Here is a 26,762-nt window from a genome sequence, read left to right on the forward strand (position 1 = left end):
TACTCTTATAGTGTACTTTTTCAACAAGGCGAATTAGCCACCTCAAGCATCCAAGTATGACTCATTTTGTCTTAATAGACATCTAAAGACACTAGATTTAGCAGATGGTGAAGCATGCAGATTTTGTTGCACAGAGGACGAAACCTCTATCCACACTCTCTCGAAATGTGAATCACTACGGAATTCCAGAATACTAAACCTGTCAGCGTATGAAATAGTAAACGAAGATCTCTTGCTGCCACAGCCATCTTACATTTAGAACGTAGGGGGGTTAACAGATCAGCTGTGAACTTTGGGCTCCCCAATAGCGCAGCAATAAAGGGGGACCCAACATCTACATACACATGACAAATATTCATATCATGATAGTCGACAATCTTAATATAAAAATGAAACATTATAATAAGGATAGTAAGTTGGAGTTTTTAGTTGTGAACGAATTTCACGTGTTTTATATAGATTTATCAGACTCGAAGAATTTATGGCTGGTTATTGTTTTCATTAAATTAAAGCCGTTTTGGCAGACTTTCTTGAGGTGATTAATGTGTTGTTTCCATATAAGTTTTTTATGAAGATAATACTCCCAAACTTAATACTTTCCACAAATTATAAATTTTTGCTTTTCAAGGTCAGTGTGAGCATTTCTTATATGCTTTTTCTGGAGAAGTTCACAATTTTGTTTTGGTTTCACCCCGCTAACAAACAATTATAAAAACATAAAAATCAAAGGAAACATAATAATAAAAGTTAAAAATATATTTAAATACTCAAAATGTTTCTGCATAACTTTATTGGAAAACCATAACCTTCTTTTATTAAAAAGATTGAAAAAACTTTGAGACTTGGAAATATATTGATTTGATTATATTTGCAAGACATTTTTTACATAGCACGCCTATGGTAAAGCATCCCCGAAATGCAACAGTCATTTTGTCAATCAATATAGTGTCTATTGCTTCCTTACGATACTTTTAATTCAATGATTCGTATCTTAGACAAGAAAAGAAGTCTTTCAATGTAAAAAATTTGTGAAAAGATAATTAGGCAACACAATAAACAAGTCAACGAGAGTCTGAACTATCCAATACAGATTACAAAATAAACATATCAACTGTCAGTAGCAATGTCTGCTAATATGGTGTGAATTATGTACGTAAAATAATGTATTCTATTACAAATTCAATCTATCCTCAGCAACACGCTTCTTTCAGCTACCATCGTTTATTAACCATAATAAGGAATAGAAGCTCTTCTTCGTATGTCTTGGTTATATAGACAGGATTGTATTACATAATCCATTATCATTTATGCTTCTAGGCTTAAAATTTTTGTAAATATCAAATTATGTATACTTACAACTTGAAAATAAATTAATCAATATTCCGAACAGGAGGGAAATAAACTTAAATAACTTGGAGCCAATGAAATACTTAGTTAACCAATTTCGTAAATTTTTTAATCTTTTCTTTGGATCAAAGTGAGGTTTTATTTGGTTCGTGAATGTTTTAAACACGTAATAAAAAGAGGAAAAGAAAATTGCCATTTGGGCTTTAGAAGAAAATCGTGATCTTTCAGGCAAAAGAATCATAAACTTTCATATTACAGAAAAGTGAGCTCTTTTAAAGCGCAACTTTTAAGTCATGCCATAGAAAAATTGCCAAAAAATGGGCGGTTATGGAAATATATTCATAAAATTGGGTATCGTTGATGTATAATGAAAATAATGATTAGGTACTTAAAACCAGAAACATAAATTGAAACAGTACCAAACCAATGTCCCCGCATATTGTAAACTTAGAAATATCAGCACGGTAGTTTTTTCACTTTTTTGCAACATTATAAACAGAAGTACATTCGGAGGCATGCCCAAAGAGATAATAATTTATCATAGCATTCAATTTCATGCCTCCGACTGCAATCCTGTTTATAATGTTGCAAAAAAGTGAAAAAACTACCGTGCTGATATTTCTAAGTGTACAATATGCGGGGACATTGGTTTGGTACTGTTTCAATTTATGTTTCTGGTTTTAAGTACTTAATAATCATTATTTTTTTAAAAAACCTTATCATTGAATTTTCATCTTGTTTCAGTCTTTTCAGTTGATTTTTAATTGTAGTTATCCATGCAGGCGGGTTTTTTGTTTATTTTTTAATTATTATTTTATTTATGTCTTTTTAATTAAGATTACGTAAGCGTATTAATTCCTTGAACGAGTTTATGTCATGTGGTTGATTAAGCAATTTGTTAGGATCAAGAGAACTAATAGCAAGTCCGGAGAGAGTCTTCACTCTGCTCAAAGCAACGTAAGCTAGACCTTTTGCAAATAAGTTTCTACTTAAATCTACAACTGCTTGGTCTAAAGTTGTGCCCTGTAATTTATGCACCGTCACTGCCCAGCATAAAATTAAGGGAAGCATTCGTCGCTCGATCTTGTCTTTACCACGTAAAGCATCAAATTCTGTAGCACTTGGCTCTATCCGGACTCCAATACCAGGTCGGTTCCCTGTTATATTTGGGTCATCGAACTCCACAAATACTGCTTGTGGCAGTTCTCCCGGCTCCAACTGCTCTCTGCGTAGTGGTGGCCAATCTATTCGTCGGATAACACCCATAGCACCGTTAACCAGCCCATGGTTAACATTGAAGTTCCGTCTTAGCATGGCTCGAGAGCCTAATTTGAGTTGGTTTGGTATACCACCTGTTTTATTGGGATCTTCAGGTAAGTATTCCTCTCGTGGTTTTTGACCATATGTTTTAGGATCCAATGAGATGTCTACAGCACTAACGGTGTATACTTTTTTGAGCTTTTCTAACTTTTCTGTCATAGTCGCGTTATATGCATAAACCAGTCTAGTTGTTGGGAAAATTCTCCATCGTCAAATGGCCCTATCCAGTACCAGTACCTAACTAGAATTTGTATAACGCTCCCTCGGGAACTAAAATTCCAAACTAAACCTAACCTAACTCGATAAGTATTTACATTTTACAACTTAAACTAATTCAATCGAACGAATCGAATGCGAATAAAATACAAAACTAAGTACAAGATCTTAGTGAAACTATAATAATTTATTACGATATTATAACTTACTACCAAATAATGAAGATATTTAAATCGCACAAGACAATTATAATTATAGTAACAACGTAGGTCCGTCCTCGTAGTAAATATATTAGTCTTAGATAACAAGAAGTCACAACTATACCGCGTTTTAAAAACCTAGTGGCGCCATCTATCCGAATTGTTTGTTGCGCGCTGACCGATGCTCCCTAATAAGTAATATTAAGGAAACACAACGATACCGCGTTTTAAAAACCTAGTGGCGCCATCTATCCGAATTGTTTGTTGCGCGCTGACCGATGCTCCCTAATAAGTAATATTAAGGAAACACAACGATACCGCGTTTTAAAAACATAGTGGTGCCTTCTATCCACACAGGTCTGAATTATTTTAATTAGCTATTTTTTATCGTTCCATTTAATATTAAAACTGCAAGTTATATACAAATTTACAATCAGTGTTTAAAATCCTTCATTTTGATACTCAACTCGATATGCTTGGTAGTAAAAAAAATTTTTTTACCTCACAACATGGCGTCCAAAATCCGCCATTTTGGTTTTTTTTAAATGTCTCCTATCAAAGAACACTTGGGCTAATGAAACGAATCTAACGATACCTCAAATGTGAAAATCCATTTAGCAGTTCTGGAGATACAAGGTAATAAAGTATATTACATACATACAAGATACGCGGTAAAAACATAACGTCAGTCGGGTAATAAACGTCCAATCTTTATGGAACAGCTAATCATTTAAAAATACATTTTTATGACGAACGCAGTTATATAGAAGAGGAAAGTTTCCTATTGTTTACATAGATGAAACTTGAAACTTACATTGATCATTGTTCTAGAGATTTCAAAGACTAGAATTCAATCAACGGGCGACATATGATTTCTAAAGACATTCATCTTACAATAGCTAAAGCTGAAGGTGAAACAAGTTTCGTTTCGTACCTAATTCATTTGTCAAACAGTAACAGTGACGCTAAACACAATAATATTAATTATGATAATTTCAAAAAATTTATAGCTGAAAAATTAAAACCTAATTTATCAACGGTAAGTGTACTTATTCAATTGTAAAAGATATTACCAGTGTCTGCAACAAGAAAAATCATTTTGCAAGAATGGTTGTGGCTCGAAATCATTTCATTTGACGAAAAAATAAACAAATCAGACTCATACGCCCTCTTAAAAGTTCATAGATAGATACAAGACTACAAGATTCATGAAATTCATAATCTTTTTACCTCTAAGCTCTAAGCGTCTCAGAATATCAACATTCCCTCTTTCATACTGATTTAAATCCAATGAAAATTGATATGAGCTTTAAATCAAACCAATGATTGATAATATTGTTGAAGAGTTACAGATACCGATAGCAGCGAACATAATTGGTATTCCGATTTAGAGGATATTGGAGAACTTTCCTACGAAAATGAAACAACGACGAGTGAAAGAAGAAACTATAACTAAAATGTTTAGTTTCATTATCTGTAGATACTGATAGTGAATCAAACTTTGCGATTTTTTGAAATTAGCAATCAATATTTGTAAACAATTCCAATTAAGTTTTATTATCAATTCATTCAATAACTCTATTTTTAATAAATTGCTTGAAAAACAATTGAAATTAAATGTTAAATAAAAACAAAATATTGAAATCAGTTTGGGTTCTGGGTCCTACTGATACTTTTTTCTTGATTTTCTATTACAGAACAATAGTATATATAATATACTATATCAACAAAAATTGACATAACCGATATTTATAAACTTTCCCCTGGGCACAATTTTTTTTGTTTTTACACTCCATATGGGGTGTGGACCCAAGGAAAAATAAAGAAAAAAATTGTTTGAAATAAGAAATGCGAAAAAATTATGTTTTTTTGTGCGCTCCATAGGCCCGATCTGGGCCCGGCGCGGCGCCCGCTAAAACTTTCCTTAAGATCCAGAGTGGTTAGGTTAGGTCAGAGACACCAAACCAAAAAAAATTCATTGCCTAGTGAAGAAATAAGGTCCAAGTCACAAAGTGAGAAGAGATTGTGTAAAGTTTTGTGAGAAAAAATAAAAAAAAATTAGTAAAAAGTGATTACTTGTTGCAGTGTTTATTTTGGAAAATCACATTTTTGTATTCTGTGTTTGCGGAAAAACGTGAATAATTGTGATTATATCAACTATTTATTGTTATTGTATTTATTTTATAATAAAAAATACATTTCTTTAATTTTTCATTTTTTTACAAAACAAAATATTCCAAAATAGGTACAGTTAATGTAAAGGTAGCACAAATAAACAATTTTAATAAATATTATTTGAATTATGCTGAAGAAAACAAAAAAAAATGAAATGTGAGGTTTTATTTTTTACAATGGAATTGAAGATCATGAAAAAAAATCAAATGGACCAAGTGTGAAGTAATGTTTCTAGGACTCAAGACGGTCCAACCAAATTGTAAAACATATTTAAATACGGTCCCTTGGGTCGTGAAGGAGGTTTGAAATAAAATACGTCGTGCGGTCCATTGGACCGCTCTGGGTTGTGGGGAAAGTTCTGTTGCGGGCATATGGACCGCACCGGGGCTCAACGTGTTAAAATAGCATCATTGCCTGATAACCGCATTATTCTTAATTTGTTTTATCAACTGTACTTTCCTAAAATATTGAGTTATTGTTATCGTTTACACAGCTGAGTCTGTTTATCTTCTCTAAATTCTTATTTCGTTTGCCAATTTCCGACTCAATTAGATTATAAAATAAGTAAAAAACAAATAACAAGATAAGATGAAACAGACAAGTAAAGAATTTTATAAAAAAAATCAGCAAATGAACACCGGATCTGAATACAAACTAAAAATATTTCTAATCCCAAGAATAAAGACATTAATGATACCGAGGCGCAGGTAATAAGCGTGTCATCTGGCCGTATATAGTATGCTTTGATTACGATTATAAATACTTCCTACTTATAAACTCTTCATTTCAATGCCTCTGGGAAAAGGAAATCCATTCAACGGATTAGGCTCAAACTGTTAGCGTATGATGAACATTTGAGAATTGTTCCCACCGCACCGTGAGAATCAGATTCACTGATTAATTAATGTTGATACAGAATTAGACAAATTAGAGAAGGCCGTATACATACATCCTAAAATAGAGTTATCTACTTCTCCTGATGCTGAAAATTGAATCTGATGCTTAGAATACAGACGAAGTTTATTGTTGCACAATTCTATTAATTAACACTGAATTAATTACTCACAAATTGTGTTCAATGATAGAGTAGGTTAATAAAAAGTTAATTTATTCGGCGAGCATTCACTCACAGTGAATTAATTACTGCTATTGAGAATTTGATTGCTGTAAATCAATTGCTATCATTTATCAGTCTTTATGTGAATGACTGTATGCAGAAAATAGATCAGTGAACCCTCTATAGCTGTGATAACATTTTTATTTTATTTCGCAATTGATGTCCATTCTTTTTATTTAAAAAATGGGCCACAATCTTCAAAATTCATCCACTGATAAATTTTTGGTTGTTTTCTTATTCTTATACAACTTTATCCTTCACATATATTTTCCTTATGCACATTTTTTATAAATGTTGTTACTTACGACTATTAAGACGGGAACTGAGTGAGCTAGCTCATCGCACGTGCTATACGTTTTAGTGAAAAAATGTGGAGCGCTGTTTAATATATTACGAGGATTGCTTGGAAAATTTATGAGTAAACATAAAAACAATACAACTTTTTTCCTTATTATCTTCATGTTATAGAGTCTTCTTACACAGTATATTCTTTTCCTTTGCGTATCGTACTGAATATGTTATAAATCCAAAATTGAAAATTGAATCATGTACGAGGATGTATTGATATCTAGTTAGGCTAGACCAGTTCCATGCATAAAAAAAATATTTCGTTACCATAGAAACGAACGATAACTTATTGAAGTATCAGTGTAAAGTTTGACGTCACAAAAATAAAACAGAGTTACGCAATAAATTAAAAGAAAAAAGATGTCCACCATCAAGTACCTGTATTTAAAAGAGGTAAGAGGTTAGCAGATTTACGAAGATATCCTTAATACCCTTGGTGATCAATGTCCTTCGTATGCTACCGTGAGGAATTTGACTGCAAGTTTCAAAAGAGGTAAATTTTCCATTGAAGATGCTGACCGATCGGGAAGGCCACTTTTTATGTCAGTCATCATATAGTTCACGTCAATTTGGTCATGAGAGAAATTGCTGCAAAATGAATCCTCAAATGTTTGAATGTTGACCAAAAGTGTGAAAGGGTAGAAGCATCCCTTTCGATCTGTGCTCGATTTGAAAACGATGTAGACTTCTTAAAACGAATTTTTACTATGGATGAGACTTGGGTACTTTTCTACGATCCTGAAGCAAAGCAACAATCGATGGAATGGCGACACTCTGGTTTTCCAAGACCTAAGAAGTTCCAAAAATCTGCTGGAAAAGTTCTTGCTTCAGTTTTTTGGGATTGCCATGGAGTAATCATGATTAATTTTTTGGATAAGAGTAGAACAATAACTGTAAATTACTATTCGACATTACTGGCCACTCTACGGGAAAAAATTAAAGAGAAAAGACGCGGAAAGCTATCCAAAGGTGTTTTGATTTTGCAGGACAAGGCTCCTGAACACAAATCTCATGATGTCATGCAAAAAATTCGTAATTTAGGGTTTGAATTACTAGAACACCCCCCTTATCCACCAGATTTAGCTCCGTCCGACTATCATCAACTGAAAAAAAGTTTAAAAGGTCGTAAATTTTCTTCCAACGAAGAGGTAATACAAGCTGTGGAGGTCTGGTTTGCAGAGCAAGAAGAAACTTTTTTTTTAAAGGTCTAGAAACGTTGAAGGTTCGCTGTAATAAAATGTATCCAATTAAGAGGAGAAGAGTAATAAAATATTTTGACATTGAAATTTTGTTTGGTTCTATAGTAGGCTAAGAATTTTTCAATATATATTCTCGTAATTCTTTCTTCGTATGAATAGTTACAAAATATTTTGATGTTTATTATGTTAAAAATGACTCCCATACTGCACGCATACTCTATTATAGTATATTGTTATTCACGTCTCAAAAAAGTAGAAAGTTTGGAAAAACGCAAACAAGCTATTTATTCGATTACCGAACTTTTTCATTTGATGCATGCCATTATTTTAGGCCACAGATACTATAACGTGAGTCACCTTAGATTATGGAAAGAACGAGAAGAACAGGTTCATGTATCCCATATGAATAATAATAATAATAATATAAAATGTTGTATGGGCTTGTACAAAAGAACAAAGTAATCTAGGTAGTCTGCTCGTAAATAATTCCAAGAATCTTTTTCGATTTATCATAATGAATTATTAACTCATTTTTGTTTATAGTTACTATTAAATGCTCAAATGTATTTGAATTATTAATATATAAATTCCTAGAAGAAGATAAAATGTGTTCACCAAGAGTTTGTCGTTTTAAATTCCACCAAGTGTCTGGCTACAAGGAATTTCTAACTCAAAACAAAATTGCTGTCCTATAATAACTTGAAAGTATTTTAACGTTCACGAATTTCGGATAGTATTCACTTTGGAGTTTCAAAACATACCGCCGTTTCACACGAAAAAAGCTACTGTCTAGACAAGTTTTTTATTGAATTTCAGATCAATACAAAGGGATATTTGCACATTTATTAGTCATGAGCCAATAATATTTAGATTTGGATGTAATTATTGCCCTTATAATAATAAACGAGGGTGGTTTGACACAGAGCGGTCTTCTAAGTTAAAAGCACTTTTGATTTGGTGCTACTTTTTCAGGTCTCAATTTATTGTGCATCTTTACCGTTTAATTCTGCCCAACTATTTTCAAGGTCACAGCTCAAGACATTTTCCACTACCTCTTCAAACACGTCTGTGAATATATAAAAAATAGTTTATGGATAAACTCAAATAATAATTATTGAGATAACGGCAAGATGGCGTTGTTTCTCTCACGAGTTAAGTAACTCAATTCACAACTTTGTTAAAAACAATTAATTGAGCAAATTCAGAATAAATAAGGTTACAGTTGATTTCTTTGATCTGACTAGCGTAAGAACCCAGTATCAGTGTAAAAACTGCCTTAAATACTAAATCTTATCGTATACAATAATAACTATATAAAGAATTATAAAATCAGTAGATAAGGATATTTATGGTCGTTTACAGTCACATTTATTTAAGATAACAATAAGTGATTGAAGATGGAGTTGAAGTTGATAATCTACAAAACTGACATAAATACGGACTGTAAACAATTCTTTGGTAAAGACAAAACAGATTTTGAGAAATGAGGTTGGTTCCCATAAGTAGTGGCTGTCTTCAAAAATTCAGCTCCGAAGTCTAATAAACAAGTTAAACACTAATTGGGTCGATAGAGTGGCCTTGTGTCGATTGCATCCACCGGGATTGAAGATTCTTGCCAACTACGGTTCCTCCAATTAAAATAAGAAGACAATAAATAATTATTGTCCCTACACTGGGCCTTGAGTAGATATCTTGGAAATATAATCCATTATTGTTGTCGTTGATATAGGATTTTAATTTGGCTTGATTTCAAATAACTTCTATAACTTCTTCTTGGCAGTTTGATGTGATTGTTTCTCAGAAAAAATCTAACTCCAATCTTTATTATCTCTAATCGCTCGATGATTGAGGACAGTTCGTGTTTCATGTTTTTGATATTTATTAGTTCGACTTCGATCGATGATAATTATAATATGTTAATGATAATGCATAGATCGAAGTAGTTTTGATAAACAGTGGCAAAAAAATCACAAGGTGCATTAGCCGTTAAGGTGGATTTATAAAATCTGACGTTCGCGACGAGCTAACGCTCTCATTGTCATTACGTTCGACTTTACGTTCGCTAGGCGTTGGAACTCGAGCATGGGCGTTTGTATTCATAAAATACATTTTGTAATCTATTAAATTAATGTTGAACGCAGGCGCGAGCGTAAAAGTTTGTAAATTGACCTTTAACCTCAAAGATTATTATTTTGTTAGGTATATCGCTAATCAACCTCTCACTAAACTTACTTTATACGGATACTAATATATTTTGTTTCCAAAATACTACAAACATTGTCTGCTTCCTCTTTTGTATATACTGATTATTGACTATAATTCGTATTTCCAAAGTTTATTTTTGATTTTTAACTATAGCAAGAGTACCTTACTCACAAAATTATTAAGCACTCCCCATGTACTAATAGAATATCGTACAGTAAAATACTTCGTTGTTTTTCCCTCTCACGAACGTTTGTATTGTTAGAAAATAATTCTATTCCCATCATGTTGGACAAACGAAACCTGACACACATAGCAAAGTTTTTTAATCACATATTGTTACATCAACCGTCATTTAACAATGTACGTTTTTTCGTAATTCATCAAGTTTATTAAGCTTTTTGAAAATTAATCACGATAATTACGAGCTGTTGTTAAATTTTAGAGTTGTGTTGAGCTGGTTAACCAAGCTCCAGGGTTTTTCCGATCCTCGTCAGCTTTTATGTTCATTGATGGGAACTTTTGTTAATTTAATTTTGAAAAATTGTGTATTAATTTTGGTATGAAGTGATTCTGATTTATGAAGCATCAATTTGTGATGGTTCAAAAATAATAAATCATTACATTATTCGTTGTTAAACAAAAAGACAGCAGAACGTGTTAATTTTTCGAATTTGTAAGATCTAAAATCACATTTTCTGTTTCTTTCTCCTCACCTTTTTACAACTACTCTTAGATGTATGCAAAGACATTTCAAAATAAACACATTCTTATTTAGTCAGAGTATGGCTGGCAACCTTATAAGCAGATTGTTCATATAATCGCCGTAGGTGTAGAATTGGAAACTGAGCGGTGGTTCTATGCTTAATTGTGAGAATAATTCTATTCTCAATAAATCCAACAAATTTAGCAAATGTAGATTATAACTTTATTACTCAAAATCCACCTCACGAGTTCTAATTGATACAGAAGCAGTCTTCAACGACGACATTTTAATCCCTCACGAGGATTACTAAGAATTGGTGAACTATTACCATATACCACATTTGTAATGAGCACGTATATCAGGGTTTTTGATAATGTTACTCCCTATGGAGTAAAGAGTGATAAAGTTGTGTATAAAAATTATTATACTTCCCTGAGGATCATACAAAACTGCAAGAGGAAACTAGTTCTATATAATAATATAAATATTTTGAGGAAGATAGCTTGGAGAAACTATAAAACTCTCTTGATCTCAGTGGGGTTTCTTTATCGTTAAACTCAGTGATGGTGTCGTAGTAGCATAGCTATGACACACAGGATTTCTTCCTGAGGATATTAGATAAACGTGTTCATGTTTGATGGAGTTAATACGAAGTTTTCTGATTATCGTAGCCCTTTCCCTAATTAGGAAGTCCAAGTATGTATGATTGGATGTTATGAGTGCGTTTATAATATTAGCACAAAATTTTATAGCGACGTGTTGACGAAGATTTAGCTTCTCCTTTGCAGTGATAAGCACCATTAACTTATAAAATACACAGCTGAGGGAAAACCAGTGATCTGGAACTAATATATTTGTCTTTTTACTTATTTGTCAGACCTCGTAAAAGATGGCTATCTGAATGTGCGACCTAACAAAGGAACAAGACATTATTTTCATAATCATTTTCAATTTTACTATATTCTCCTGTTAAGTCTATTCATTTGATCCAGTTTTCAAACTGTTTGTTTTCAAATGCGGTTGTATTTTCGCAATTTCTTCCTTTTCCATATCAAGCAATGATATGTAATACTCTGTTGTAATTGCTTTCCTTTTGAAAATAGTCAATGAACACATCTCATGACTATCCTCACTTTTCCGGTCAATGAAACAGTCACTACCTTTTCGGAACAGGTTTCATCTTTGAAATCCACTATCTTGACTGTTTTTTCATTTGAGAAATGTAGTGCTGGATCCAGGAATTATGTACCCAAAAAATCCCACTCATTTTACCGCAAAAATAAAACCCCCTGGAAAATGTTGATCCGGTCTCCGATCCAAAGTGAACAAATGCAGTACCCAACACGCGGATAGCTTTCCAACGGTCATCCAATTCCAATTGATGAACTTTTTTGATGATATCGCTGGTTATCTAGCTCTGTTGTGTCATTTGTGTAGGCGTATTGCCTTTTAAAAACAGATATTTAATGACACTCTTAACAACGAATTACTTATGCGATTGGCAGGAATTTCCGCGAGACCGTGAACTTTTCAGACAGCCCTCACACAAATAAATTTGTAATTTTGATAAATTAAGCTTCATTTGAATGAAATAAAATTCTATGAGTATGCTCGACAGAAGTCATATTCCTCAGAAAATATAATTGTCAATATTTCAAAGTACTTTATATTATAGGGCGTATCGTAACACTAAAATTTTGGAAAATAACAGAATCTATTCATACAAGGGACAAAGATCAATAATAAATTGGATTCAAATTCGACCGGTTATTATAACATCAAAACGAGAACCGTTATTTACCAAATTTGCATCTCTTATAATCATATTGTATAAGTTGCCCTGAGCTATATGAATTATTATCGTATAAATTATTCGTGAAAATCGGATATGTGTGAAACACTACAGAAGAAAATGCGTGAAACTTAATTAAAATGAAATCAAAAGAGAATTAAACATTAAAAACAAAAAAGCATACATATGTGATTCAATAAAACAATAAAACGTAAACAATGACCAAAGTCAGTATTATTTAGAATGTTAAGCAGCCTTAAAGGGGTTTAATTACCTTTCAGTCGTTATTCTGATTCCTAGGGCTAACTGGGATACTTCAATTAATCTTTTGTTAATTATATTCAGTAGTTAGACATGGTCTCTAAGTTGAAATTATTTACAAATTATGTGTTGGTACCTAGCTTAGACCCAAAAAACAATAAATAATGAAGCAAAAAAGTTAGAGAAACAGTCGAAATAATGAAATAACTTTATATTTTCGTTATACAGAAGATAAAATATTTTCAATTCCAAAATGATATGGAATTCTTTAAAGCTCACTTGTGTGTCGCATTCACGTGTTTAATCATCGAAAATATGTGCTTAGCACAGCCGATTCGTGAGATTTTTCAGTTCAGTTCAGATAAACGTATGACGTGACATTTTTATAAAAAATCCTAGTAAAAGAAATTTCGAAATACCTTAAAATGTTTACGTGTTTAGCTGTTGAAATATATGCAAACGTTGGTCGAGATTATCAATTTATAATATTTTCTGCTAGTTAGATGTGAGGCACACAAGCAGTGGTGGATCCTTATTTGATAGGATCTGTTTTTGGTAACAATAACTGTTGAAAATTATATCCACATGAGCCACAATTTTGTTAACAATTTTCCACCAAAAAAAATCATTTAATCCAAGTTTATAGAAGCGAGCCTTCGACTGTATATGTAAAGAGAATTAAATAAAGACCTAGCTTCACCTCATCATTCTTATCCCTATTAAGCTGTGTGCATCTACAGTCATCAAGATAAGTTCCAAGCTCAGCGAAATATCAGCCTAATACAAGCTCCTTAGTACATCCGAACCCATTAGATTTACCGAGAATTTTACAAAAAAATATCATGGGGGTACAGACAGAAAAATATTTCTATAGATTAAAACCCACTCAAATTATGTTGAAGGAGCCGAAAAAACAGCTGAACCACGACGTAAAGAAAACTGGAACCACCTATTCTGTCAACCCGAGGATCGGAAGCCTCTCAAGTATGCAAAACGTTTTTAGCCTTAATAAGTCGGCTAGAAATTTGTTCATCCTACAGGTTCTAGTCTTTTATCTAAGGAATTTATTTTTTTCACTAAAATCGGAATTTGATCCATGAGGGATATAAAACAATATAACATCAAAGCTCCCAATTAAACACTCGCTCCAAAAATTATCAATCAACATGCGAATGTAATTTTTCTAATGTTCTGAGCCAACATCTAACTGGCACGGATCTGCACATACCGAAGCTATCACAAAATTCCTCCATAAACTCGCTCTAATTCATGCCAACCACGAGCACACTCGAACGCAATTTATTTTCACTCTCCATAGCAGTATAGAAAATGTAAGAATATAGAGATAGATAGAAATTTGGAAAATCGAGTTGATTTGATCCGAAATGCTATAATAGAAAAACAAACATGGAAATTTGCATAATTTCCATAGTCAGACTTGAACCCGTGACCAATTTACTGCAAGGCGGCGACCTAACCCCTCTACCTTAAAAGTATCTTCATGTTATAACTGCCAATTATAGAAAAAAGGACCTTATCTCTTTAAAAACTGGCTGACTAAAATTTTCCTGCAAAAGAAAGAAATTTTAAATAAGAATTGAGGTTATTTCCCTTTTCCATTTGATTCCTTAAAACAAACAGTTACTCAACCAAATTTATGCAATTAGGAATATAAATCTTCCAAACAATTATTTTTCCTAATTTCTTTTCAGGATCGTTTCAAGTTTACAATTCTTAACGCGGTGCTGGTAGCGAACCGAGGTGATTTAGCAGCTCTTGTAGACTCCGAAGCGCGTGTTATGCTATTGTACTGTACAAGGGAAGAAGCCATCGATATTCTAACGGCTGCCCGTGATTTGCATCTTACAGGAGAGAATTATGTCTGGGTGGTTACACAAAGTGTCGTGGAAAATCCCTTACAGACGCCATATCAGTTTCCAGTTGGAATGTTAGGTAAGTTATGAAATATTCATGTATTCTATTAATTTCATTAATAACGAAAAATTGTCACATTAATTTTATTCAAAAACAATATAATAAGGAGATTCTATAGCGTAAACTGGAATTTTTGATTTCATACTATTTAGTTCTCTCAACTGATAAAAGTTTGGTGTCTGTTGTTCATTTTCAACAATGAATCAACTTTATTCATCAACTCTAAGTCCTCTTTAACCCGTTTACTGCCACGGTCTACAACTCATTTTGGTTTCTACATAACCAGAGGCTCTACTATCTCTGACAATTTTCTTATAGCAAAACACGCACCTCCATCTTTCTTTTATCTGAAGTTTTTTCCTTCTGTACTGTACTGTACTGCTTAGAGAGTGATAGAGTTTATTAGAATCCACTGTTAATTAAGTTAAACTCATCACCAGCTCCTCTTGGCAAGTATAACTACTTAGCAGCTTCTGCCGATAAGCCAGAATCGAGCAGAGTGTTTCTACCAAAAAACGCTGTTTTCCACATTTTTCATTTTGGAGTTGTCTAACTCTTATAATAACGACCCTAAACTCCCCTTAACAATATATCACAAACGCAGCTCCCTAAAAGATCCCAAAAGTGGAATTTGTGATTCCAAAGAATGTTAAAATTCCCCAATTCCATCTGTTTATCGTCAAATTAACCAAAATTTTGGCGATCAAAAAATAACTTTCAATTACTTTTTTGGGAGGAGCCCCCGTGATATATTATTCAGGGGGGCTTACACTATAAATAGATCGCTATGGAAGACGGTCAGACTCGATATTATCAGAGTTACATTATTTGAAAATGAAAAGTGTTTCGGGAAATAAACTCGGCTCTGGACATACGGAATAAGCTGCCATGTAGATTTTTGTCTTTCACTTGTCAAAAAGTAACGGAAAAACCTAATTTTGCCCGGTTATGGGATGATTTTTGACCACTCAGAACGGCCAGCGACAAGAACTGCCATCTGCGTGAGAAATACAGGAGCACTCAGCTACTTTTACACTTTTATCCATCAATAGATGAAGGATCCATGCGCGGCGTACTACTCGTCCTGGCTGACCTAGTTATGCGGGTGGCAGCAGATGCAGCCCTGACAAGACCCTTAATCCAGTCTAGCTCTTTTTTTATGATGAGGAACGGCTCTTACTCTAAAGCGTTGCGACTCTCATGTTAGAACAGAAATTTGGACGTTCGAATTCTAATAATCCAGTAGCGGCGTATAAACGGTTTATAAGCAGAACATTATTTTGAAAATTTAATGGAAAAATACCAAATCAAATGAAAAAATCTCATTAAACAAAAAATAACATTTAATAGCAAATCTGGACCATTAATCTCAAGCATCGCTGTAAGATTGGGGATTGAATTCATATAATTCATAATTAAAAAATAATTGATCTTATCTCTTTTGCATATTATAATAATATGGTCCTATTGGAACTTATATTAATTTTATTATTTTCATTCTGATCACTATTCTCTGTTATTGAATACAACAAATTATAAGAATTGTCTAAAACTAACTATTATCATAAACAAGAAAATACCAAACTCTTTCCATTTCAGTATCATATAGCGGGAAAATCTAACAAAAATAGATAACGTGAAATTACGGAATGACCCTAATTTCATTCGCAGCGATGTAGTTTTAGAACAAAATCAAGATAAATACGTTGAAGGAGATGAAACTTTTGTACTTTTGATTGAAAATAAAAAATTAATATTGAATAGCCACTCCAAAAAGTTCTCTTGCTGCGATAAGTTTTTCTATTCACTTTTCGAATAAACTTTGAAGTGGTATTACGAAATTGAAATGCCTGGAAGTGATTTTTTCACATTTTCAAAGACCAGATGAATCCGACAACTAAAACAAAAGATAAAATCAAATGGGGCCTGCTTGTAGCACGTTAAAATAATTAATAGACTTATACAATACAATACAATCGACATTGAGTGAAATTTGCTCTTAGATAAAATATTTTCTCGAGTAAAACACAAATGAAGCCTCTGATTGAAGTGGAGGTTACAAAAACGAGATGTACTCAACTAGAGGTGATATAAATTTAATTATGTTCGTATAAAAAAAATCTTTCTGTCGTTTTTGTCGTCATATAACTCTTGGATTTCCTCACAAAAAGGAGAGAGAGGATAATTGACAGGTTTTCGAAAGCTCGGCTCAATTTATTACGTAGACCTTACTTAACGACAAATAGGATATTTTCACCTTTTTTGCGAAACTCACCTTTATACCATTATTTATAACATTTTTCACGACAAAACAATATATCACGCCAAATTAACGTCCTTACAAGATGTGTTTTGATGATAATTTGAGTGGAAAGTGTCATACTCAAGTATCAGTGATAATGTTGTTCAGATAATGGAAAGCGAGATGAAATTATGAAGTACACTACTGAATAATTCCGTGGAATCAAGCAATGAAAGAATTAGTTAAATTTAATAAAGAGGATATTCAATTTGAATCCTGCTTCCTTTCCAAAATGGTGGTGTAACTAACCGAGGGCTATGTGGAATCTCACGAAGCCTTTTTAAATGCGATGCTCTCAGATGTTTTAATTGCATTTTTCTTTTCAATTTGCTTCATTGTTGGTTTGTGAGTGAATCCCCAGTCTCGCAACACAATTTTGATTTGGATTTTGAAGTACTCATAATAAAATACCTTAAATTCTCTCTCAACTTGAAAAACTGTAAAATGTATATTTTGTTCCAACATTTTATTTTAAATAAAAAGTATCACTTTAGGCACCATAATTAATTGAAGTAAGCACTATAATTTCCATGTAAAAATAACAACAAATACATACTTTCGAGACTTGATATTATACCTTTTTGTTTAACACTTCATAGATACCCTATGTTTCGTATTAATTTCCCTTTACTTCATTTACTTCATTACTTCATAGCTGCGTCATACTCTGCTACAATTTTACTTCTTTAAAGGCTGCTTGACATAATGCAATACAACGTGCAAGAAATTGTAAGTCTCTGTAAACAGTAAAAGTAGACAAATTCCCAACCTAAAATTTTATCTAATATTTTGTACCTAGTTTAACAATGAAAATAGCAAACCTAAGTTTTACGAAAGTCAACTGATCTGTTAAGCCAAAGGTAACTAGATTGCAACTTGTACGCAATAAAAATGGCACGAAACCGATAATATCAAAATCTTGCATGAAACAATCAGATGAACTTCATCTGCACATGTTTTGGATTAAAAAATATTGCGTTTTACATTGCATTGTACGTTGTATTGCATGATTTCAAGCGGCCTTTAACGAAATTTATCTCTCAAAGCTGAAGTTCAGTTGATACACTTCGGTACTCAAGTTGTATCTAATTCAGCCGGGGTTCAAAAAATATGCTATGATTATCGGAAGTACCGCTTTCATCATATCCGTGGAGAGCCAATTCAATAGCTCAAAGAACAAAATATCTGTATATTTAACCAAAAGCAGAATGTAGTTGAACCATAATATCGGTTGATCTACATTTCGCACATTCCCTACAATTATAAAGATGGTTTTTTAGAGTTTCAGTGTCTTTTTATCTTCAAATTTAAGTGCCCTATATCACTGACACCTATTCCCGTCCAAACTTTATCTTCATCAAAAACTAAACAGCTATAATAATCTTGAGTAAATTTTTTCGTGTATCCTTTTCCTTCACTTCACTTCACAAACTAATACTAATTATCGGTTATAGCCCGTTTCGTATCGTTTTCAATTCTATTTTCAGTTCAAATCGTCCAAAAGAATTAGATAGTTCAAAAAATCACGAAAAAAAAACCATTTACTCATAACCTAACCCACCGTGTATTACGCGTTGCAGCGTTACAGCGAACTTCTTTTGTTAAATACAATTAACAAACTTTTTAATAGCATAGTATTGTCTTCGTTTGAAGTTTTTTGATTTAAATGAAACTGAATCTGATGTAAGTAAGTAGTTTTGATAGATTCGTGCTATTATTTGAAAACAATTCAAATCTTTTAACAAGTACTTATTCAAAAAATCACAACTGATAATGCAGTAAATCTCTAACAGTTTCATTCCTTTGGGAACAAAAATGATTGCTCTGAAAGATATAAAAGAAAAAAATAGTCCAAATCCAATAGACCTCTTCAGAATGAAATCTCATTACAGAAATATCTCAATTCATTGCGAAAGAGTAGGCTTCAGGAAAAAAGCCCTTATTACCACATAAAAGTGTACATTAGTCAGCAATACTCAATAAAGCCCCCAAACAATGTTATTTAGAAACCCCAATGACCGTCCTTATGGCCATTACCAGGAAAAAAGTTCGTTTTCAGTTACTTTTTGGAACCTACAAAGGTCCAGGCGAGTTTTTACAAATACTGTATACAAGAATGAAGTGATAATGTCTTTTAATTATAATTTCATATTTCTGTTAAACGTAAACATAAGAGTAGAATATTTACAATCCTTTTCTCATACAAAAGCGAGCTGAGGCTGATAGTATATATTTATTTTATTATGAGACTCAAATAAAAATTCTAGTTTGAAAAATCGACTTACAACATTTGAAGAAATCTCTCGAAAATTTATTCTCTAATCAATACGCATATAAATCATATGTTACCATTGAAATTGGCTGGTTACATACAAATAAACATTTCAAAACCTCAGCCCTTGATGCCAAATTCTATCTCAGACCCTGCCAAGTTTCATGCCAGTAGAATAAATTCACATCGATAATACTAATAAAGTCAAGGTATTAGGTGAAAAATATTTGGATTAGTTGATGAAAATATCTTTTATAAGGAATATTCTATTACGATTTATTGTGAGTTGTTCTATATTTATGCTACGAGATATAGGAGAGAGATGTAATTTATCCAATGTTCAATTATTCAGATGATAGTTGTTATTATCATTACGCGGTTTGATCAAAAAATGTGATGAATAAATTTGTTGTAGCTATCGTAAAATATAGATCTTCAGCCAGTTACGGCTCATAGTAGAAAATTTTTGGTGATCTGCAATGTTACAAAAAAAAAACTCGCCCGCCTTCTCAAAACAATTAATTAGTGAAAATGATGCAGATGAGTCATGGTAATGGCTCAACAAGACCTGAAAATGCACCAACATCTCTTCATGACAATGCGCCTTGTCATAAAACGTTTCTGGGTTTCTTGCCCCCAAAACTGTTCCAGTCTAGCACTATCAACTTTATTTACCACACAGCACCATGCGACTTTCAGCTCTTAACGAAAAGAGAAAAAACGTACTTGATGTACCATTCCGGACACTGAGAAGACCACGGCAAAGCAAATGATGTTCTGAAAAATTTAGGCTTGAAGAACATGTTGGAAAGTAACTTTGAAAAGCGTCACATGTATGATAATAGATTGTATATGTGATGTTACTGAATATAATAGATAAATACCCTCAACCAAAAAGAGTATACCGGTTGCTGAACGTATTTTATTTGATTAAATGTGGAATAAACCTTGAAAAAGCTGTCTGATAGTTAACGCACCTTGTATTTAAACCAGTCTTTTGACCTTAATAAATGTAGAAATATCCAAAAGCTAAAAAAACAATTTCGCATTTGTTTTTCTAAGGGCTATGTGATCAACGACCCCTTGACCGCCCACAATATAACTGTGAACTATGAGGGGGCAAGAGAAAAGTGTGAGCATGTAGTTGCATCATTAATCTACTCTTCTCCTCAAGTTTTATATTTATATCCTCAATATTTCCAGAATACGATATACAAGTTTCGTACAAGTGAATAAAGTTCATACTACATGGGATGTTGAACACTGCGAGAGCTGGTAATAAAGTAAATATACTTGCATCCTGTGAAGTATATAAGATTTTTTCTCCCTCCCGAAGAATTTATACTTCGATTTTTATTATACTTTTCGCATGAAATAATGAATAGCTTTGACTGGTTTCTATACCATCATAAGTATTGTTATTTTATCAATCACGTCAAGTTGACAGATAAAAAATTGATAGAAATTGAAATTATCGATTTATATACCATCCAAATAGATATAGAAGTAACAGCCAATATTGTTTGTTTGTCACTGATGATAGAAAAATAAAGGAAGCGGAATGAAACAACGTATGAATACAGATATTTCCAAGTATGCTAATTTACGAATATAACTGCGAATAATGTTCATAAATCTAATTATTTTACCCTTAATATTCACTGAATTTTATAAATAATTGTTAGTTTGACGTTGATTGAAAGAAAATTAAAGGTTTGTAGTTGAAACTATATGTGGTAAGATGAATTACAACCATCGCGTCGTCAAGGGCAATCGATACCTCACAACAGTGTCTCAAGTTTTGTCTACAATATAAGATGCAATAAGCAGTTAGGAATACTTTTATGTAGCTACATATGAAAAATGTCAATGAAAAGTTATAGAGACCAAAATCTTATGACAATATGACACAACAAAAATATTTTTTCTAAATTGTACTCTTAAAAAATACAAGATAATGAAAATATTATTTCCATTAATTCTAATTTACTAGAAAAAGTGAAAATACTTTCACATTTTAATTGTTAAGCTGAGCTTTACATACCTAAGAAACAATATATAATCGGAGCTTTAAAATTGTAAGGAGTAAACCTTTATTCTCAGAATTTTTGCCCACAGTTTCATTTCAACAATTTTTTAAATATACAGAATGATTAGCTGGTTTTAACTTTTTATTTGATTCCCTTTAACTATCTTTAATAGGACAACATACTGTATTTTTTGATTTATTACGTTCTGTAATGATTCCAACAATTTTAAAGTTTATTTATTAATTTTTTATGCGATTTTGTTAACAGCGTGTAGTCACTGATCATTTACTTAATTGTGTTGTAATCTACTATTAATTTTAACCAGCAGACGATATCACTCAATTCATCGGTTCCCATTGCTTTCACAAAATACACAGATACAGATACACAGAAATAACAGAAGCTGAGTAATCCTGCGGGAGTGAGAAATATCTCATAGTGTTTCGAGATAATACCAGATTTAATAGAGATAAATATAGTTTATTCAAAGTTTCAAGCTGTTCTTCATAAATAAATCCAGTCAACAGATATTTGATGTAAAAGAATATGAATAAAGCAAAGTTCACTCTCGCGAATATTTAAAATCTGTTCATTCAAATTAATCCAGACAATTTTCATTATTTTCAATCCCTGTGGAAGTTACGGATTAACAACTATTGGCCATGAACCGCCTCTAGCCTTCAGATAATAGTGTAAAATTATTTATTCCGTCAAACACTACATGGACAAAGGTAAACATCCATTAAAAAACCATGATGTTCGAGTGTACAATTTAGAAAATATACTTAATATGAGGTCTGTTTTCGCAACTTTAGAGGCATATAATTCAGAAACGAGAGGTCGTATCAGAAACTTTCTTATGTCATAGCATTGTTTTCATGGCATCTACCCACTCTTGAATTTTTTGCATCAAGTCCCGGGCTATCCTGTATATTTAATTTTATCTTTTTCATTTTATAAGAATCTCGGTACAAAACAAAATTTATCTTGAAAACAATAATGTCGCCATGATTTTTGCAATAATTTATGGGAAATCATAATTTCATTGTATTCTCACTTGGAACACCCCACTTTTTTGTAATTTTATTAGCATCGATATCGATCAGGACCAAAACAAGGGTGGAAAGGTTTAAGTTGAGAATTGTTAAAATTGGTATTATTTCAAAGAACAAACAACTTTTCGATAACAAAACCAAACACACGAATTTTTATTAAATTATGATAATGTATCGTTTACAGCTGAACCGACATTTTCGATTTATCGTAAGTCTCCGCAAAGTAAACACCTGAGAATTCTTATGCCGACTCAATATTCTCATATAATTATCGGTTGAAAGGAAATTCAGGGGACTATATGGTAGGCTGGAAAATTTCGAAAGCTCTACAAAAGCAAATTATTTCTTAAAGTTCTATGATTGCCTTTTAGCTTTGAAATTTGAAACACTTAAGGTTCAGAAGATATAATTCAACTTTGTAGTAGAATTATAGCTAAATAGGTGAGCCGAATAGTAGAGCGGGGGGATTGAAACTAAGTTGGTTGAAGTAAAAGTCTCAAGTTACGACATTAAACTGTCTTGAAATTCTATATTCTAGAAAATGCGTTTTTCCGATGTAGTCGTACAATAATAGAAATCGATATTTTCAATGGTTAGGTAAAACTTGTTGTTTTTACAGAAAAAATCAAATACATAACCATTATATGTCTCAAATTTCACATCTGTTTGCTGACAAAAAATCTGTCAACTTGTTATTTTCAATTCCATGTTGAAAAAAAGGAATTTTATCGGTAGCGTCTCTTTTTTCACCTTTCTTATATCTTATATTTTTAAGCGCAAGTCTCTATAATTTCAGAATATTGTCGTGAAGATGTTTTTACCTCTTGTAAAATATATTTATGATAAATTGTATGAACAATAGAATGAAAATTACTTGATTGCCCTACATTCAGTTCTCTTTCACAGTTTTATACCCACCTCATTTAGAATTTTTCACTGTATAACAATTCGTAATAGACGCATTAGCTTGATTCAAAATTAAATTTGCTTCTTATTCGCAATAACTTTCATATTGCACGATGATTTTTTCATTTCTCATTATAAATGTGAAGAATCTCGTTTCTAAACTCTAAACAATGTTCAAAATACTGACAAGAAATAGAATAGGTTCTGATATCATTATGAATTTCCAATATAATCACACAAAATCAGAATGTAACCAGAACCAATGAATTTATAGAGCAAAATAACCATGGAGTGTAAGGAAAACCATTCCAGTGTATCAAAATTGCTTGAGTTGACGCGTTAGAAGCAAGTGAAAAGACTTTAAAAACATAGCCAGAAATTATTAGAGCGGTAAATTAAATTCCTATTCGATTATTTATTTTAACAAACTATTTATACTCAAATCCATTCAAAAATTGAACATAAAATTAATAATATATGGCTGGTAATAAACAATAACGTGTACACTAACATGTTTTTTAATTTAGGTAATATATTATTTGAATTCAGACAATATTTTTTAATAGAAATCACTAACCACATTATATGTCCAAAATACTCGCCGCGAACTTCTTGGCAATCAGCTAATCTGGTATAATGTAACGTTGCTCAACATCTCAGGGGTCACTGAGCTAATCACAAGCGTGATTCGTGTTTCTAAGTTAGCTATTGAGGGTTTTTGTATACAATACTTTTGAAATATCCCCACAGAAAGAAGTCCAATTGCGTCAGATCCTGAGATCGTGTTGGTCATTATATCGATCCGCGCTTCTCTATCTACCAATTTGAAAACATTGGTTCAGGTACTGCTGGACATTGATTTGGTAATGAGGCGGTACTGCATCTTGCTGAAACCATATTATATTCGTAGAACTTTTGGGTTTCCTTGATCAGAATTATCTTCTAATTGGATCACATTGTTATTTAACATTGCCATAATTTCTTCACAAAAACACTTTTTCCTATCTAAATCGTTTTCCATGAGTTCTTTAGCTGGTCACGTTTTATAGGGATATATCTTATTTTACTTAAATATTCGGAAAATTGATTTGTGGTTAATACTGAACTTTTCGACCAGAATTGTGTGTGGGTTTTTATGAAAATCAAATCACTTACTGCATTGGTAGCAACTTTTATTAACTGTCGAAAAAAAAAGCAATTTGCATTTGAGGGTTAACAGCATAACCCATCATTTGTAAAATGGTTATTATGTGCATTTCTGTTAAATGAATCATTTTTCTAATATTATTACGCAAAATTACCAAAATACGGCAATACCACTGATACTGATCAATACTGTCTTACAGGCTTATAACAAATTACTAAGACTATGAGTTTTGAATGGAAATAAACAAAACTTTTTTTGCATTTTTCGAAATTCATTATTTGCTAAAAATATAATTGTTGAAATACAAGAAAAAATAGAAATAGAATTCCTGATTTTAAGAACTGAACCTGAAACCCCCACTGGTTGATCTTAATAAATGTTTTCTTTTTCCTTGGAAAAATACGAAAAGTAAGAGAGAGCGGCATGTGCGTTGAATTGTACTCTTGGATGAGAGAAAAAAAGCATCGCGTTACCACTCTCCATCTCTCTCTATTCGCTTCTGTTTTTTTGCCGTTTCCACCACTAGAAGCTTTGACATCATGACGATGCAATCAGAATAGAGTAGAGAAATAGAGAATAGTATACCTATAGCAGGAGTTCGGGCACATACCACCTATATTTAGATGGATTACGACAATGTTATTTATTCTAACCATATTGACGTCGACTGAGGGTCTGAACATGATCCACTAATATGTCCTTAATAAAATACTGACAAATGAATTTTTTATTGGAGCATTATTCAAATTATTGGAAATAGTTCTTACTGCTACTTTACAACTAATAGACTTTAAAATTTTTGTTTTTGTTTATAATATTTCTCAAAATAGCGCATGTTCAAAATACTGTATCACAAAAGATGAAATTTTGAAAACTATTATAAAAAAATAATAAATTTGGAAATCCATTAGCTGTAAAAAGTTATTGTAAGGGCACTTTTCTCCTTACTTAAGTGAAATGTAAATAAATCGGGTTTTTGAAGTAATGATAATCATTTAATTATAATAATCTAAACAAAGCGTGTTATTATTTATTAATAAGATGAAAATAAAATTGTAGAAAATATACATTTTCAAATAAAATATTACATACAAATATTATCAATTAAAATATAACATATTAAGTAATTAAACCTAATTCTAATCAATTTTTTCACTTAACTTTCATAACAAATCCCTTGCAATTGATTTAGTATTGGCAGCCATCTATTAAAACGTTCGTAATCCTTATTAAGATTTGGAAACAAATTAATGTTGAAAAATTATCTAACACTATACATAATCAAAAAGATATACGAGTAAAAACAGGAACACAACACAACGATAATAAATCATTAAGACAAACTGTTCAATGTGTACCAACATTAAATTATCCAGTTTTGTGACAAAATCGCCACTTGATATATAGTTATGTTGAAAGGTTCATCTAGGGCTCTGAACTTTAATTAGAAAAATGATTCAAATATTGGACCATCTATGTGAAACGTCTATAAAATAGATGGTTTGTGGTTCACTTGAATAAGATTCCACATCTTGCTCTCACTATCTTCGTAATATTTTTATGAACAAGCTGGCGAAATGGGCTCTTAGGCCAGCACCCTGTTCCGCTACAATGGAATTTTAAAATTCGGCAAATTCGCGCGGCATCTCTAACATTTTTCATAAATGGCGGAAGGGCCTTTGATGTATCCTTTTAGAGCTTTTTAACGGATTACTTACAGTATTTCTTCTAAATAATTTATAGGAAAGTCTATTTATTTATTTCTTTTTGTTCTAAAACTTTGTAGAATTCTATTATTTATGCACAGTAAGTTATAGGCGTAGTGAAAACAACGAATTAATCAAAGTAATCACAGTAATTGTATAAGTGATATTTATAAGTAAATTATTATAAGTTAAGTGTATTGTATAGTGTGTAAATAGATTAAGATCGTAAAAGACAGTGTTCATTAAATTACCTCACGAACAAAAAGAGTATGAATAAATACGAAAAACATTACAATATTGACTCTATGAACTGTGTAGTCTAAGATTTTAATGCAACTATGAACTATGAACTAATCGATAATCGCTTTTTGGAAGTCTTCATAATATGTTTAATACAGTTTGAATGCGTTAGGGGCCGATTATTCTATAGGTAATTTGTTTGATAGAAAAAATACATATTAACAAAGCTATGAAAGATTTGGCACAATTTTCAATTCATAACTCCACTTACATTTAAGACTATTAT

The 26,762-nt window shown here is 32.0% G+C and overlaps 1 protein-coding gene across 3 annotated transcripts in view; it reads left to right on the forward strand.

Moving 5' to 3' along the window:
* The window catches only part of LOC130443173 (glutamate receptor ionotropic, NMDA 2B), a 232,517-nt gene that overhangs the window by 148,436 nt on the left and 57,319 nt on the right, over nt 1–26,762 (forward strand). For all 3 annotated transcript variants that reach the window (XM_056777675.1, XM_056777674.1, XM_056777676.1), the window contains exon 6: nt 14,596–14,836. In XM_056777675.1, the coding sequence (XP_056633653.1) occupies nt 14,596–14,836 (241 nt within the window). The remainder of the gene's footprint in view (nt 1–14,595; nt 14,837–26,762) is intronic.

This window comes from Diorhabda sublineata, chromosome 4, assembly GCF_026230105.1.
Source record: "Diorhabda sublineata isolate icDioSubl1.1 chromosome 4, icDioSubl1.1, whole genome shotgun sequence".
Taxonomy (NCBI): Eukaryota; Metazoa; Arthropoda; class Insecta; order Coleoptera; family Chrysomelidae; genus Diorhabda; species Diorhabda sublineata.